The sequence below is a fragment of the Nyctereutes procyonoides genome, unplaced genomic scaffold (genome assembly GCF_905146905.1).
Source record: "Nyctereutes procyonoides isolate TBG_1078 unplaced genomic scaffold, NYPRO_anot_genome, whole genome shotgun sequence".
Classification (NCBI taxonomy): Eukaryota; Metazoa; Chordata; class Mammalia; order Carnivora; family Canidae; genus Nyctereutes; species Nyctereutes procyonoides.
The window spans coordinates 46,759,213-46,776,094 of record NW_026575043.1 but is presented as its reverse complement, the minus strand read 5'-3'; the positions used below and the strand labels follow the sequence as shown (position 1 = coordinate 46,776,094).

General features: G+C 54.8%; 1 protein-coding gene across 2 annotated transcripts in view; it reads left to right on the top strand.

Annotated features, from left to right (window-relative positions):
• The window catches only part of TRPV4 (transient receptor potential cation channel subfamily V member 4), a 37,312-nt gene that overhangs the window by 12,578 nt on the left and 7,852 nt on the right, over positions 1-16,882 (top strand). For both annotated transcript variants that reach the window (XM_055323076.1, XM_055323077.1), the window contains exons 2-10: positions 3,459-3,875; positions 6,096-6,268; positions 10,533-10,685; positions 11,463-11,603; positions 12,365-12,663; positions 14,034-14,213; positions 15,465-15,623; positions 15,854-15,946; positions 16,411-16,484. In XM_055323076.1, the coding sequence (XP_055179051.1) occupies positions 3,490-3,875; positions 6,096-6,268; positions 10,533-10,685; positions 11,463-11,603; positions 12,365-12,663; positions 14,034-14,213; positions 15,465-15,623; positions 15,854-15,946; positions 16,411-16,484 (1,658 nt within the window). In that variant the 5' untranslated portion in view covers positions 3,459-3,489. The remainder of the gene's footprint in view (positions 1-3,458; positions 3,876-6,095; positions 6,269-10,532; positions 10,686-11,462; positions 11,604-12,364; positions 12,664-14,033; positions 14,214-15,464; positions 15,624-15,853; positions 15,947-16,410; positions 16,485-16,882) is intronic.

Sequence of the window (16,882 nt, the reverse complement as noted above, 5' to 3'; positions counted from 1 at the left end):
GAAGCACTTGTCAAATGCTCACTTAGACGCCCAAGAGACCCGTGATCTGCCTTAGGTCGCAGTCGCTCTACGGGACAGATGCTGTCACAGCCCTCATTTTGCAGGTAGAGAAACTGAGGTAACCCTTAGCTCCCAGCTGTTGCGCAGCTGGAACAAGATACCATAAGCCCTCGGGTAGATGCCCGGCAGCTAAGCCAGGCCCCACCAAGTGAGGGGCGAGGGTAGCCCAAGCTTGGCCGCCGACTGCTCCGACTTGGATTCGGGCCTGGCTCAGTCTGCTCTGTGGCTGTGGGCAAGTCACTTCGCCTCTCTGAGCCTCAGCATCTTCATCTGTAGAACGGGAATGAGAGCCGTACCTGCCTCCAGAGGAGGGTTTCTCGACCTCAGCGCTGTTGACATTTGGGCTGATCACTCCTTGCGGTGGGGGCTCTTCTGTGCATTGTCATATTTATGGTATCATCATAATTAAATGCTAATAATGATCACATGTGTCTCGCCTAAGGCTACTAGCAAGGAGGTGAGTGGCTGAGAGGAGGTTTGAACCTGGGGCTGGCTGACCTTAGACCCTTGTCATGGAGCCCTCAGAAACCCTGGATGCCATCTGGGTTGGCATTCCTTAGGAGAGGGGGGTGCAGGCATGGTGGGGGTTTGGAGCTCCCCAAAGTGGGGTGTCCATCTGGCTTTGCTCCAGTGAGGGAAGGGGTGTGGTAATCGGGAGTGTGTTGACAGCAGAGGCACGTGCCCCAATGCCTCCCCTCCCCTCACCCCTAGATCCCCAATGAGGTGGACAGGGGCTGTGCCCTGGGAAGTGAATCTTCCCCCTCCATGCCTGCACCCCAGCGGATACCTGTCCTTGCCTCAACATGCTCCCCATTCTTACAGAACAAAGCCATCTGACATCTCCCAAGATCTCTAGAAGGAGGTGTGGTCACCCCAGTCTTACAAGTAGAGAAACCAAGGCTCAGAGAGGAAGTGAACATTTGTCCAAGATCACATAGCTGCTGGTGTCCAGGGCCAAGACAGGAACCAAGTACATCTGATGTCAGAACCTGTGCTCCTAACCCTCCCTCCTTTGATTAGAATCACCAACAGCCCCCCAATTTATTCCCAGGGTTGGCACTGGAAATGCCTGACCTCATTTAATTCTTCTCGCAAAGCTTTGAAAACCTGTTGCCTTTACACCCATTTTTTATTTTTATTTTATTTATTTTATTTTTTTTAAATTTATTTATTTATGATAGTCAAAGAGAGAGAGAGAGAGAGAGAGAGAGGCAGAGACATAGGCAGAGGGAGAAGCAGGCTCCATGCACCGGGAACCCGATATGGGATTCGATCCGGGGTCTCCAGGATCGCGCCCTGAGCCAAAGGCAGGCGCCAAACCGCTGCGCCACCCAGGGATCCCTACACCCATTTTTTAAAAAAGATTTTATTTATTTATTCATGAGAGACACAGAGAGAGAGAGGCAGAGACACAGGCAGAGGGAGAAGCAGGCTCCACGCAGGGAGCCCGACGCAGGACTCGATCCCGGGTCTCCAGGATCATGCCCTGGGCTGAAGGCAGATGCTTAACTGCTGAGCCACTCAGGCGTCCCATTTACACCCATTTTATTTAAAGATTTTATTTATTCATTTCTAGAGAGACAGAGCATGAGGGGAGGGGCAGAGGGGGAAGGGGGAGGGAGAAGCAGACTCCGTGCTGAACACTGAGACCATGACCTGAGCCGAAACCAAGAGTCAGACGCTTAAGTGACTCAGCCACCCAGGTGCCCTGCATCCATTTTATTTAATTTTTAAAATTTTATTTATTTATTCATGAGAGATACACAGAGAGAGGCAGAGACACAGGCAGAGGGAGAAGCCGGCTCCCTGCGGGGAGCCTGATGTAGGACTCGATCCCAGGACCCTGGGATCACAACCTGAGCCAAAGGCAGAAGCTCAATGGCTGAGCCACCCAGGCGTCCCTGCATCCATTTTAAAGAGGAGAAAACCAAGTCTCGGGGAGCTAAAGTGACCTCTCCCAAGGTCACACTGCATGTCAATAGCAACTGGGCCTAGAACCCAGAGCTGGATCACTCTCGAGTCTAGCCTGTCCCTCCCCACTGGTGCCCAGAGAAGGGGCCAGTCCCCGACAGGAGCGCTGACCCTCTGTATGCCCTGTTGTACCCGCCGAGAGAGGCCTCTGGTGGTACCCCCACCTCTCTGGCCCCAGCCTTCCCTCCTGGGAGTCACAAAACAAACAAGGCGGTAACCAGTGTTTATTTGCTCCTCTGCTAATGTGTTGGGCAGGGAGAGGAAGACCTAGAAAAGAGAGCTTTTCAGACATCTCCCTGCAGCCCGGGTGGGATGGCAAGAAAGTTCCAGGAAACTCGCCCACAGTGCACCGCAGAGGGCAGCGGCCTGCCAGCCAGCCAGCGGGCACCTGGCTCCTCCCCACCCTGGCTCCTGGCTAACATTGGGCCCGGAGCGGGGGAGACCTGGGTTCTAGTCCAGCTCTCCTCCCTACAAGCTGTGTGAGTGCCCCTCCGAAAGCTCTAGTCTTGCTGTCTGAGAAATGGGAGCAAATCACACTTTTGTCTGCGAGGCACCCTTCTTGGTGTTGAGGGTGCAGGAGTGAATAAGCAGAGGTGTTCCCTGCCTCCTGGGACTCACGGCCCGGGGATGAACTAATCCCATGGAGAGATGGTCAGGGAGGGCTTCCCGGAGGAAGGGACAATTGAGCTGGGAACACAGAGGGGTAGGAGTTAGCCAGACCAACAGGGGAGGTGAGGGACGAGCACTTGGCACTGGGGAGCCGAGGTTTATAGCAAGTTTATAGCTATAGTGTTGGGAACTCAGTTTCCTGCTCTGCAAAAGGGAGTTAGAAGGATGGCACCAGGGAGGATGGAGGAACGCTGGCTCACACAATGGGATTTTTGTTTTTTCTGAGCACCTCCTGGGCCCAAAGCATACATTTTATGGTCATGTTTTAGTTGGTGCCTGGCACTGCGCTGGCCATGGGAATGCATGCTCTCTGCTTGGACGTGCCCATTTTACAGGTGAGAAAACCAAGGCCATGAAATATCAGCTTGCCCAACGCCACATGGTTGCTGAGTGTGGAGCCTGAATGGAGGTCCGCCCTGTGGGGTCTGAAGCTGGCTGGGCTGGGCAGGAGTAAGCCCCAGGCTCCAGGTTTGGGGTCCCAGGGTGACTCTGAGGCCCTTCCTCCTCCAGCTAATGCCCAGGGTGGTTGGACCGGAGGCACATTTGCGTTTCCAGGTCCCTAAAAGAGGCTCCTGTTGCAGCTTTTGCCCGGGGCCGGCAGCCAACCACATCTGGGAGTGGTCACCCCGCACCCCTGTCATTACAACGGTGGCTTTGAAGCAGCTGGCAGCAGTGCTGTTTGCCCACGTGGGAGGGGGCTTCCTGGAGCCCCCACCTCTGGCTAGGCCCCGCCTGACTCCCCTCCTGTTCCCTTGCAGGCCGAGCAGTGCAGACGGGTCTCGGGTCGGCATGGCGGATCCCAGCGAAGGCCCCCACACCGGGCCCGGGGAGGTGGCTGAGACCCCCGGGGACGAGAGTGGCACCCCCAGCAGCGAGGCCTTCCCCCTCTCTTCGCTGGCCAACCTGTTTGAAGGGGAGGATGGCTCCCCCTCCCCCTCCCCAGCTGACACTGGTCGCCCCGCTGGCCCGGGTGACGGGAGACCAAACCTGCGCATGAAGTTCCAGGGTGCCTTCCGCAAGGGGGTGCCCAACCCCATTGACCTGCTGGAGTCCACCTTGTATGAGTCCTCCGTGGTGCCCGGACCCAAGAAGGCACCCATGGACTCGCTCTTCGACTATGGCACTTACCGTCACCACCCCAGTGACAACAAGCGGTGGAGGAAGAAGGTCATCGAGTGAGTATTGCTGGCCGCCTGGCCAATGGTCTCCTCTGTGTTGAATCCATCCATCCACCCGTCTGTCTGTCCATCCATCCATCCATTCGCCTACCTGTCCACCCACCTGTTCACTTTTCCATATACTTGTCTGTTCACGCATCTGTCCATCCACTCACCATCCATCCATCCACCGTCTACCCATTCATTCATCCAGCTACCCGTCTTTCCACCTGCTTGTCCACTTGTCCAATCCTTCTGTCCATCATCCATCGTTCACCTATGTCTCTGCCCATTTGTCATCTCTCGCTCCAGCCATCCACCCATGAAAACCCCTAAGAACCCCTCTCAGGCCCCTGTGTGTACCTGGAGGACAGTCTTGAAGTCGGGAGATGACCCGTTGTTGCCTGGTCCTTGTCTGTCCCCCTTGCCGATCACAGACTCCCGTACGCCCTTGGATGAAGCCCTTGCTTGGTCCAGAGCTGTCTCCTTTAGGCACTGAGTCACTGATTCACTTAGTGCATGTTCCTCAAGCACCTTCACTGGCACACTCATCTTGGAGAGTGAGCCAGGTAATAAGCAAGTAAATAGGCATGTGAACATACACCATTTACGTTGGGGGAGGTGCTGAGGTGGAGAGAGGAAGCTGATACAGGAAATAGTCTAGGAGGGCTTCTCGGAGGAGGTAACATTTGAGCCCCACACTAAGGGATGACAAGGAGTAGCCACACGGGGTGAGGAAGGTGTTCCTCTGGAGGGAAGTGTACACACCAGGGCTGCTGGCTGCCTCAGCCTCTGTTCAGGGGACAGCAAAGCGCCCCAGGGTCCCCATCCCTTCCAGGTCATGCTGAAAGCTGGTGGGCTCCGTGTCTCCCTTTCCTCTCCCTTGGAACTCTTCCTTCAAGCCCTCACCACACCCCTACTCCAGACAGGGCTAATAGCTTTGCAGGGGCTGTGTAGGACTCGGGGGGGGGGGGGTGGCCACTAAGTGGCTGAGGTCTTAGAGACCCTGAACACCACCTAATGAACCACGTCCCCTGGCCTGCTTCCAGCTCTCTCTGCCCCTGCAGCCCCTCCTGGCCTCAGTCTCCCCTCCCTCCTGGCCGGCTGCTATCACCTGTCCCCCTGGCTCCCCTCCTTTCTCCTCGGCTCCCTCCCGTCTGTTTTCTCTGCCCTACCCTCCATTCATCTAACGGGTTCTCCCTGTGTCCCACACACACCAGGCGCTGGGTACCTGGAGACCTAACGGAGACGATCCTTGCCCTTCCTGGGCCCCCTGGGCTAGTGCCACTCCCAGCCCTTTGTCTCTTAAAATCTAGCACATAGTAGGTGCCTAAGTAGTGTTTGTTGAATGACCAAAGGAATATCCATTTTCTTCTTTCCTTTGTCTCTCTGCTTTCTCACTCCCAGCGCCTTGCCTCGTGGGTCGTGGGTCGTGGGTCGTGGGTCGTGTCCTTTCTCCACCCGCCTCTGCAGCTCAGCATTTCTCCCCCCATCCCCACAGCTCTGGACACACAGTGTCACTGTCAGCTAACATGTGCTGTGTCCACTGTACGGGGGGGCCTCGAACCTGGCACCCGTGTGCATGGTCTCATTTGTCTCAAATGTTTGTTGCATGAATAAATCAACGAGCGAATGGCTGAATAAATGAATCAATTGCTTTATCTTTTAGCCCGGCGTTCCCCCTTTATTTTCTCGCTGTCTGTATCTCTTTCCATCTGGCTTTGTAAGTACTCAGTAACAGAAATGGAAGAGTGGATGGATGGATGGATGGATGGATGGATGGACAGATGGATGAGTGGGTGGGTAGGTAGGTGTATGGGTGGGCGGGTGGATGGATGGACAAATGGATGGATGGTTGGTTGGAATGATGGGCCGGTAGGTGGGTGGATGGGCAGGTGGATGGATAGGTGGGTGGATGGGTGGGTGGATGGGTGGATGGATGGGTAGATGGGTGGGTGGATGGGTGGGTGGATGGGTAGATGGGTGGGTGGATGGATAGGTAGGCTTATATGTTTCTTTTTGTCTGTTTGTTTCTACCCAACACACAGTAGGTACTAGGTAGGGTTTGTTGGGATAAAATATTCCTTTGTTTCTCCAGTTATCCATCCCCTCTCACCCTGGTCCCTCTCTAGGGCTCCAGCTCCCCCGCCCCCAACCACAACCCCTGGGCCCCTCAGGCGGGAGATAGGGTGGGAAGGGGTCGAGCCCTCCCATCACTCTGCCTTCTGCTACCTCCAGGAAGCAGCCGCAGAGTCCCAAAGCTCCTGCTCCCCAGCCGCCCCCCATCCTTAAAGTCTTCAACCGGCCTATCCTCTTTGACATCGTGTCCCGGGGCTCTACCACCGACCTGGATGGGCTGCTGCCCTTCTTGCTGACCCACAAGAAGCGCCTGACTGATGAGGAGTTCCGGGGTGAGCCACCCAGGTGGGGCTAGTGGGTGGGCCAGCCAGGGGCTGAGGGAGGCCTGGTGTTGGGGGCCCCCTTCTCTCTCAGCATCTTCTCCTGGGTCGGTGGACTGCACCGGCCATGAAGAGCACTGCATAGGGAGTCTGGTCCTGTGTGTCCATTGCCATATTACTTAAGCCCTCTGGGCTTTTGCTACCATCATTCATTCATTCATTCATTCTTTCAGCCTTTGTTTATGGAAAGATCAGTGTTGTAGGTAAGCAGAGTCCACTCACCTGGGTTCAAATGACGCCTCCATCACTTAAGGGATGTGTGGCCTCCGTGAGACCCAGTTTCCCCATCTGTCAACCAGGGAGTAATCATAGCATAGTCCTCGCAGAGCATTCCCACCCAGCTTTCGGGCTCCCCTCCCTCAGCCAGAGGCTCCCTAGGCAGCCTGCCCCACACTTCTCCAGCCCAGAGAGCTCACCCCTCAGCCTTATCTGGACTCCAAACCCAAAGTCCATCAGCTCCTCTGATGCCCCAGGCCTTCCCTGCAAATTGGCAAAGTTGGCCTGTGAGCCCCTTCACCTGAGTCAGTCACCTGTTATGTGCCTGGTACCGGATATAGGAGCCATCATTAACTGGCCAAATGACCCCATGAATCAACATGGAATGCTAGGAACCGCAGCACCTGTTACAAAGGACAGCCTGTCTCGAGAAGGCCAGGGCAGTCTACTGCTCAGGCCTGATGATGTTCAGGGATGTCAAGGAGACTTTTTTTTTTTTTTTTAAGATTTTATCCATCTATTTGACAGAGAGAGAGCACATGCAGGGGGAGTGAAAAAGGGAGAAGCAGGCTCCTCACTGAGCAGGGAGCCCAATCTGGGGCTTGATCGATGCGGGGCTTGATTCCAGGACCCGGGGAATCACAACCTGACCCTAAGGCAGATGCCCAGCTGGCTGAGCCACCCCGGCACCCCCAGAGCGGGGGCATTATTTGAGGCTTCAAGTACTTCAGCTAAATTAAGTGGCCAAGCAGGGTGACCCAGCCAGCGTTACATTTTTCACATATGCCTCTACCAACTGGGGTCTTTGACACCAACGCGATACAGTGCAGTTTCATGACAGTCGGAGGGGAATTCCTGAATTATCAAAAATATTCCTTCCTGGTGCTCAGCCGGCCAATGTGGCTGTTTGCGGCACGAGCTCAGAGTTGGGACACCCTGGGGTTCCTCTCTGCCCTCAGAGGGTCTCACTGACTTCGTGAATCATCTCATTTGGAGATAACACCCACATCCAAGCCCAGACCGAAGGGCGCCTCCTGACCCCCACGTGCAGGAGGCACAGGTGGAGAAGTTCGGGGGAGAGCAAACCACCGTGTCTTCAGCGAGGCAGTACAGCTCCCGGCTGGGGCTTCCAAGGCTCTGGCTTCTCCTGGGTCTGCAGCTGAGTGGGGGGCTTCTCACCGAGGCCAGGAACCCTGGGGCCAGTGTATCTGTGTGCATGAGCAGGGGTGGGGGTGTGCTCCCTGAAACTGGGGAGTAGTGAATGTTATTGGGGGATTAACCGGGAAGCCCATGACGCTGAGTAAGCTGTAGGGCTGCTCGCTTGCTCGGGCCCCTTCTAAGGCCCTGCAACTAATTCTGGATTCATAATTGCATGCTCGTTTTCATACACAGCACCCCCAAATTGTGTAAGTCTGAGGCCTGAGAAACCTGGATCCGCCCCTGCGTGTTGTTCTAGCCAGAGGTTCAGGAGCTCGTCTGATTCTCAGGGGCATCTGTGACCACCACCCCTCAAAGTCTGACACCTTCCAATTTGACAGTAATTTAGGGCTTCCCCGCCCCCCGCCCCCAGGGCCCCCAAGGCCTAGCAGCTCCTGCGGGCAGAGCCACTTCGCCACCTGGTGGTCGAGTTCTGGAACTGCGTGTCCCTCCCAGGTTCTGGGAAGATGCAGCTCTTGCCAATTCACCCCCGGACCAGGGCTGGCAGCTCCCCACCCTACGACAGCCTGTCTGGAGGTGTGGGAGCCCAAATCCAAGGTCTGGGTCCATGCCTTGCACAAACCACTTTGGGGTGTCTGTGGTTTGGAATCATCTGTGGTGACCAGCTCATCAGGTGCTGTGCGGGGCATGGGGCGAACAATGACCAATAAAGCAGACACAACCGTGTCCTCAAGTCGCTCACAGTTTCCTGGGTGAGATCAACATCGATCAAGCAATCACAGAAATAAAAACAGTTCTAAATTGTCACGTGTGCCGACAAGTAGCTGTGTTTGGAGGATTTGATCTAGTCAGGAAAATCTGGGAGAGCTTCCTGGGGGAGGTGACACTTAAGCTGAATCTGAATGACTTGTGGTTAACCAGGTAAAACAAGAGAAAGGACCAGGGAAAGGATGAAGGGAGAGCATATGCAAAGGCCCTGTGGCTTACTGTGATAGCATACACTGAGATGACCCTGCAGCTGCTATGTGGATTGAAGGAAAGCCAGAGAGGCTGGTGGAAACCAGGCAGGTGTCTTGGGCCAGGGTGGTGGCAGTGGAGATGGGGAGTGGTGGAGGGATTGAATAGGACGTGTGGAGGAGAAGAGAGGGACAAGGCTGACACAAAGGTTTTTGGCTGGAGGGGACACCATCCTATGCAAGCTGGGAGTGGGTTTGGGGAGGGAGCATGGAGAGCTGCAAGCTGCCTGAATTAGGAAATGGACTGAAACCTCCTCAAGGCTGGAGCTGAGTGTAAATGGGTCTGGAGAGGATCTCCAGGGCCCTTGGCTAGTTTTTAGGGCACCCCCACCCCGCACACATGCACATGAGGAACTGGAGTCCACTCCCTGTGACTCTGGGCTGGGCGCCAACGGGTACGCCAGGAAGCAGCTGGGGACGAGGCTTGCCCGAGACACCTCAGTCCTGGGGGGTGCTGGGACTGGAACCCAGGTCCCTGAGAGTCTCTCTTATTCTCCCCACTGACTCCTGGTACCTAGGGAGAAATTCCTAAAGCACTTCCCGTGGAATAATAACCACAACAGAATATTTACTGAAAACTGTTATCTGCCTGGTGTTGGGCTCATCAACAAACATCTACTAGCTCTTCGATTTCCTCTGTGGCCTCAATTTTGCTAGAAAGGAAACCAAGGCAGAGGAAGGGTCACACAGGAATCGGGAGTAAAGCTGGGATTCGAACCCCAAGGTGCCTGGCTCCAGAGCAGGTGTCTCAGTTCACACCTGTGTCTCCCATTCCCAATCCCATTCCTGCTTCTGCCTTTCCCGAGCCCCCAGCATGATTTTGCCCCGTGCCTGATTCACAGGGGTGTTCTCTTTTCATCAACTTGTTCTTTCTATTCTTTTTAAAGATGTATTTATTTATTTGAGAGAGACAGATAGGGCGAGGGGGAGGGGAAGGGGCAGAGGGAGAGAAAGAATCTCAAGCAGACTCCCTGCTGAGTGCGGAGCCCAATGTCAGGCTTGACCTCGTGACCCTGAGATCATGACCTGAGCCAAAACCAAGAGTGGATGCTCAACCCTCAACTGACTGAGCCACCCAGGCAGCCCTCATTGACTAACTCTTTTAAGATGTAAACCAACTCATGTAACCATAAAAATTAACACAAGGGAAAGAACATTGCACGGGGAGGTTGTCAGAAGGCAGCGTTAAGGACCTGTTTGTACCAGGTGGAGACTGGCTTCATGAGATTTGACAATGAGTTGAAAATGCTCATGGCAGGTCTTCAGTGTTATTATTGCTGCGTCTGGGACCCCAGAGCCCTCTCCTGCCCTTCCTAAGGTAATTTCATGTCCACTATGGCAGGCAGTCTGCACTTTGGGGACCACTGCACCCTGTCTGCTCCCCTCTAGGGGCACTGGTGTAAATACTTCATGGGAAGAGGAGCCTCTGTTCAAATAGATGGCAAATGGGGCCTGCTGTGTCTGACTTTTAAATAGATGGCTGAGCTTCACGGTCACCGTTAGCATATTAAAAGCTCTCACAAGTGCTTAATAATAAATATGGTTGTCTTTGTTTAACCCAGGCTTCTTCACCATTTATTTGATTCTTAAAATTCCCTCCAAATTATGCTCTGGTAAATCCCAGTCTCCAAAGGCTTCCTACCTTTTGAAGAACTAACTGCCCCTCTGAGTTTCTTAGACCCCCTCAGCACCGTGAGCACAGGTAGGGAATGGGCTCAGAGGAGGGGTGACAGGGCCAGGACTCTGCCCAGTGCCCTATCCCCTGCCATCCAGTAGTCCCATACCACAGACTGAACGCCCCTCATCCTGTACGTTTGTCCCCCCAGAGCCATCCACAGGGAAGACCTGCCTGCCCAAGGCCCTGCTGAATCTGAGCAATGGCCGCAATGACACCATCCCTGTGCTCCTGGACATCGCCGAGCGGACGGGCAACATGCGGGAGTTCATCAACTCGCCCTTCCGGGACATCTACTACCGAGGTGGGGTCCCGTGCCGGAGCAGGGGTGATGCAGGGTGGTGGTAGGGTGCTGTCCTTGCTCATCTGACCCCCACGCCAGCCCAAGAGCTTCCATCTATGCCCCAGGTGCCAGCATTGCAGCCAGGAACCGAGCATTGAATGACTCCCCCTTCCGATCTTGCCATTCTGAGTTTCAGAAATCCAAGATTCTGAATCCAAGACTCTGAGATGCAGTGAACCTAATGACCCATGGACTTGGCACTCTGGACCGGAGATGCCATGGTTCCGGACACACTAAGGCTCTATGATAATTGTATGGGCCAGCATCGCTAAGAGGCAAAAATGATAGTCACCAGTCCCAGCTCCCCGGGTCTAAATTTTGAAATTCCATGAATCAGACTTGACCTTTCCAATTCCTGGATAGGAAGCTTCAAAGTCTGTGAATTTTATACTTGAGTCCAAAATTCTGTAAGATCACAATGCCTTTGTCTCCCCCTGGATTAAAGCCTCTCATGCGCCTGACAAGTTCTCACACTTGGGATCCTATGTGTGGGATCGGCTTTGAGTCTCAGTTATGCCCGCACCATGCAGTGCAGCACGGCAGGCCTTCGTGCAGCAGAGATCCCACATCCGGGCAGCATCTGGGAGGTTCATTTGCTGCCCTTGGGAGGAGCCGGCCAAGGCCTGGGCCTGCAGCCTCCACCTGACTTCCACACTATGCACCCTGCCCCCTGCCCTCAAGCCAGGTCCAGTCTCTGCCCCCCGCCGGTGACAGTCCCTCACCACCCCCACACTCCAGGTCAGACCGCCCTGCACATTGCCATCGAGCGGCGCTGCAAACACTATGTGGAGCTCCTGGTGGCCCAAGGAGCTGATGTCCATGCCCAGGCCCGAGGGCGCTTCTTCCAGCCCAAGGATGAGGGAGGCTACTTCTACTTCGGTGAGGACGGGACAGTGGGGGCTGGGGTACATGGTGGTGTCCACAGCCCTGGCCCCTCTCAGACACTAGAGCCCCGCTGGCCAAGGGCTCAGATGGGGTCCCATGTGCTGGCTGCGTGTCAGTGTCACCGAGGTCTTGCCTATGAGGGGTAGAGCATGCTCTGGTCTCCTGGGGTCTCAGCTCCCCATCTGTACAGTGGGGATTATGAGAGCCCCTAGCTCTGTGATGGGTGTCTGCCCCGCACCCTGCACCCTGCACCTTGTCGTGCACACCCTTTAGTTCCACTGAAGCCGGGACTGGTGGTCAGATGGCAGGGCCCAAGCCTCATCGCCACCATGTCCCAGTTGAATTCACCCCGCTTAAAGGCACACATTATTTGGGGCGCCTGGGTTGTTCAGTGTCTGCTTTCCACTCAGGGCGTGATCCTGGGGTCCTGGGATCAAGTCCCGCATCAGGTTCCCCGCAGGGAGCCCGCTTCTCCCTCTGCCCGTGTCTCTGCCTCTCTGTGTGTCTCTCATGAATGGATGAATAAAATGTTAAAAAAAAAAAAAGGCACACATTATTTGAAGTTCGGGGACAAAGTCCCTGAAGACAAAGAACCCTCAATGCCTCCAAATCGCAAGGGGACACCCCGTCTCCCGCACGTCACCCACAAAAACGCACAACCGGCTCCGCCCGACACGCTGACACCGACTGTCGCTGCTGTGCCCAGCGCCCCCGGGTCTGTGCCCCGTCCGCTGACCCCCCCCCCCGGCCTGCAGGCGAGCTGCCCCTGTCCCTGGCCGCCTGCACCAACCAGCCCCACATCGTCAACTACCTGACGGAGAACCCGCACAAGAAGGCGGACATGCGGCGGCAGGACTCCCGAGGCAACACGGTGCTGCACGCGCTGGTGGCCATCGCCGACAACACCCGCGAGAACACCAAGTTCGTCACCAAGATGTACGACCTGCTGCTGCTCAAGTGCGCACGCCTCTTCCCCGACAGCAACCTGGAGGCCGTGCTCAACAGTGACGGGCTCTCGCCCCTCATGATGGCTGCCAAGACGGGCAAGATCGGGGTGAGTGGGGGCCGGCGGGTGCACACACACACACACACACACACACACACACCCAGGAGGGGCTGCTGTGGCCTGCATTATTGCTAACATGCACACCCCCCTCCTATCATGCCAACCTCATTGTGCAGATGTCCTGGCTCAAGAACCTGCTGTGGCTCCCTATGGTCCAGCCAAACTCCTCAACTTCACCCAGAGCCTGTGTGCTCATCCCGTGCCACTGGATGCTCAGGTCCTGCTCCCACCAGCCGGGACAAGCCACTGATAGAAATCTAAGTCCCAGGCCCCCAGCCCTGTAGAAGTCCCCTGTAATCCCCTGCCAGGGTCCTAGCTCAGCCCCTCACCTGCCGAGCAGCCCTGCACAGCTTCTTTCCCTCGCTGGCCTCATCCCCGAGAGGATTTCTCAGGCCGGGCGCTGCTGACATTTGCTTCTGGGGTGTGCGGCCTGTCCAGAGCAGTGGAGGATGTTTAGCTGCATCCCTGACCTCGAACCACCAGATAGCAGGGGTACTCCCGGCCACTGTGACAGCCCCCCCGAACTCTCCAGACATTGCCAGCTTGTCCCCTGGGCGGCACCGTTGCTCTGATTGAGAACCAAACCTGTAGGTCTCTGGAGTCAGGAGCACCTGAGTCCAAAGCCCCACTCAGCTACTTCCCAGTGTGTGGCCACAGCCATCTCCCATCTCCCCTCCGTGCCTCAGTGTCCTCTTCTGTAAAATGGGAATGAAAATAGTACCCAGGGGTATCACGTGCCATCTAGATAGGGTGATCCACTTAAAGCTCTTTAATGAAGACCCTGGGATGGGTAGTAAGTGCTCAGTAAATGGCAGAGATTATTATTGTTCTATTAAAAACATAGCAAAAGCTACTAAAATTGCAATTTATTCGAGAGTCTTGAGGCAAAAGCCTGAGTTTTAACTCTGATTTTGTCCTATTAGCCTGTGTGGCCTTGGGCAGTGGCCACCCCCTCTCTGTCCCTCAGTATCCCCTGCGTGTAAGCTAGTAAGATAGTAGCAGTAGCATCAGGGAGGACTGGATATAACAATTATTCCTAGATTTAACCTGTTAATAAGATTGATTTGTTGTTGTTTTAATTATATAAAAAAAATGTTCATCACAAGTCCGGTTTTTAAGGCTGGGCTGGTTCAGTCTGGCTTCAGCTGACTGCTTGTGTGGCCTCAGGGAGCAAACACCCTGACGTGAGCACAGGGGTCTGGCATGACCGTAAACATTTCCTCCCCGCTACATCCTGCGGTCTGGGGAGGCACCATGTGATGGGCTGTGCAGGGCCGCCAAGGGTCCCTCTGATGTGAGGGGCTGAGCATCGGTGTCCCTCCCCAGGGCTCCCTGACCCTCTCTTTTCCCCTGTGCAGGTCTTTCAGCACATTATCCGCCGGGAGGTGACAGATGAAGATACAAGGCACCTGTCCCGCAAGTTCAAAGACTGGGCCTATGGGCCAGTCTATTCCTCGCTGTATGACCTCTCCTCCCTGGACACGTGTGGGGAAGAGGCCTCTGTGCTGGAGATCCTGGTGTACAACAGCAAGATCGAGGTGAGCACCGGGGCAGGGGACAGGGCCTAGGGACGGTGTGGGGTGGTGGCTGCTGAGAGCAGGCAAGGGGCCCTGGGGCCGGGAGGGGCTCTGTAACACATGCTGTGTGACTCAGGACAAGTGACCCAACCTCTCTGAGTCCCAACTTCCTCTTTTGTAAAATGGGGATTGTTCCCATTCACGTCCCATAGGGTTGTTGGACGGACCAACTGAGTTCATTTGCGAACAGCCTGGCACAGAATAAACATTATATGTCAGCTATTATCATTAGTAGTCGTTAGATGAAGTTTTGAAAGCTCCTTTTTCCCACTTAACAGTATTTCTCGAACATTGTTCTGCACCATTAAATATTCCTCTGCAACATCATTGCTGCGAGTAAATGTACCACATTCTAATTAACCGTTCCTCTATTCTTGGTCATTTGGGTTTGTTTCTGCATTTAACTATCAGGAATAACACTGCACTAGCATCTCTGTGGCTGCATTGTTGCACAGATCCATGGTTATGAAGAAACTCAAGTCATTAACGGGACAGGATGCTGTGCAAAAAGGGCAGAAAACTCTGGGGACTGGGTGCAGGTCTCCTTCCTTCCCTGAGCTTGGACAGATGCCTTTCCTTGCTGGGGCTCACTTCCCTCATCTTTGAAATTAGTGACTGACTTGATTTAGGTTATGAGTGGTGGGTGGTTTAGCATCTCTGGTGCAAGCTTTGATTGACTGGTAGTGTCTGCCCGGGGACCTGTATAGAGAACTCTTGGGCGGAGTTCTCTCAATTATTGATGCCCGCCCCCCTCCAAGAATTGGAGAATTATGGTGAGTCAAGTGTCTTATCATCCTGGGGCTGAATTTCCCAATCCTGCTTCTGACTCACAACTTATGAGGTTGGAGCCCAGGGGTTCACATATTTTGACAAGCTGCCTAGGTGATTTTGTCACCAGCAGTTGGGTACCTACGGTCTACAGTTTGGAGTTTGGGGACCATGAGAATAGCTTCCCAGCTCTGGGTTCTCCGAGTCTAGAATAGGCTGGAAAGGTAAGTTGGGGCAGAATTGGGCAAAGCCTCAAATACCGAGCCCAGGAGTGTGGGCTTGATTCTGGATCCCCATCCAGTTCCCCGTGAATCCCTGAGTGTTGCTGAAGAGAGAGTTAGGAGGAGAAAGTGCTTTCAGGGCAGAGGGTGAGGGCAGGTGCACTGGAGCTGGCCTGCCCGGATTCCACGTGGACCCTGAGCATCCTCATCCCACCTCCCCCAGAACCGCCATGAGATGCTGGCTGTGGAGCCCATCAATGAACTGCTGCGGGACAAGTGGCGCAAGTTCGGCGCTGTGTCCTTCTACATCAATGTGGTCTCCTATCTGTGCGCCATGGTCATCTTTACCCTCACCGCCTACTACCAGCCTCTGGAGGGCACCGTGAGTGGGCGGGAGGGGGCGGGAGCTGGGGCACAACTGGGTCCTCCTCCGGGGGTCCCCCCGGGAGGGACTGGAAAAGGCTTGGGAATGGGATGGGGAGGTGCCCGCAGCACCCAGGGGGAAGAGAATCCACAGGACCCAGATGTTTGGGCGGCGGTGGGGAACATCTGGATCCGGGCCCGGATGGTGGAGGGGCTGGGTGAGGACCTGCACACCATGTACCCCCCCAGCCCCCATACCCTTACCGCACCACCGTGGACTACCTGAGGCTGGCTGGCGAGATCATCACGCTCTTCACTGGGGTCCTGTTCTTCTTTACCAATGTGAGTGGCTGGCCCCCAACTGCACCCACCCTGCCCGTCCTCCTTCCTACCTTTCCTATTTCCCCCCTTCCACTCCCTTCTTCTGCCTCCTCCTCTGCTTTTTCTTCCTTCCCCAACAGAAAAGAGCCCATCATCTTGAGGCGCCTGGGTGGCTCAGTTGGTTAAGCATCTGCCTTCGGCTCAGGTCATGATCTTGGGGCCATGGGATCGAGTCCCACGTCAGGCTCCCTGCTCAGTGGGGAGTCTGCTTCTCCCTCTCCCCCTGCCCCTCCACACCACCCCAGTCATGTTCTGTCTCTCTCAAATAAATAAAATCTTAAAAAGAAAAAGAAGAAAAAAAAAAGAAAAAGAAAAAAACCCTTCATCTTGTCTTTGTATCATACTCTGCCTCCCTCTCTCCTCTCTCCTCCCCTTTGCGCTCCTGCTAACTCCACCCCTCTTACCTGCCTCTTCCCCTCTTCCAGATCAAAGACTTGTTCATGAAGAAATGCCCAGGAGTGAATTCTCTCTTCATTGATGGCTCCTTCCAACTACTCTAGTGAGTAGAGGTCCCCTCTAATGAATAGAGGTCCCCAGGCTGGCAGCTTCTGGGTGGAAGGTGGGATTGGGGCTGGGATATCATCTAGATTTGGGAGTGGGGTGGGAAGGTGACTCTATTAGGAGTGGATTCACACAGCCTGGACAGCTGTAGCCCAAAGTCAGGACAAGGCCAATGTCAAGGAGTAGAGTCCTCTGGATAAAGTGAGATACTGGTTGCTGAAGAGTTATCACCATATACACCTTATATGGAAATAAGGTAACTTCTAATGCTGGTGATTGATTGCTAATGTCTTCCAGGAGTGCCATGTGAAGAACACATTTGTGTTTAGTGGGAAAGAGTGCTGTGCTTGATTGATGATGTCTGCCTGGGGCACAGGATTAGTTGCCACATGTGTA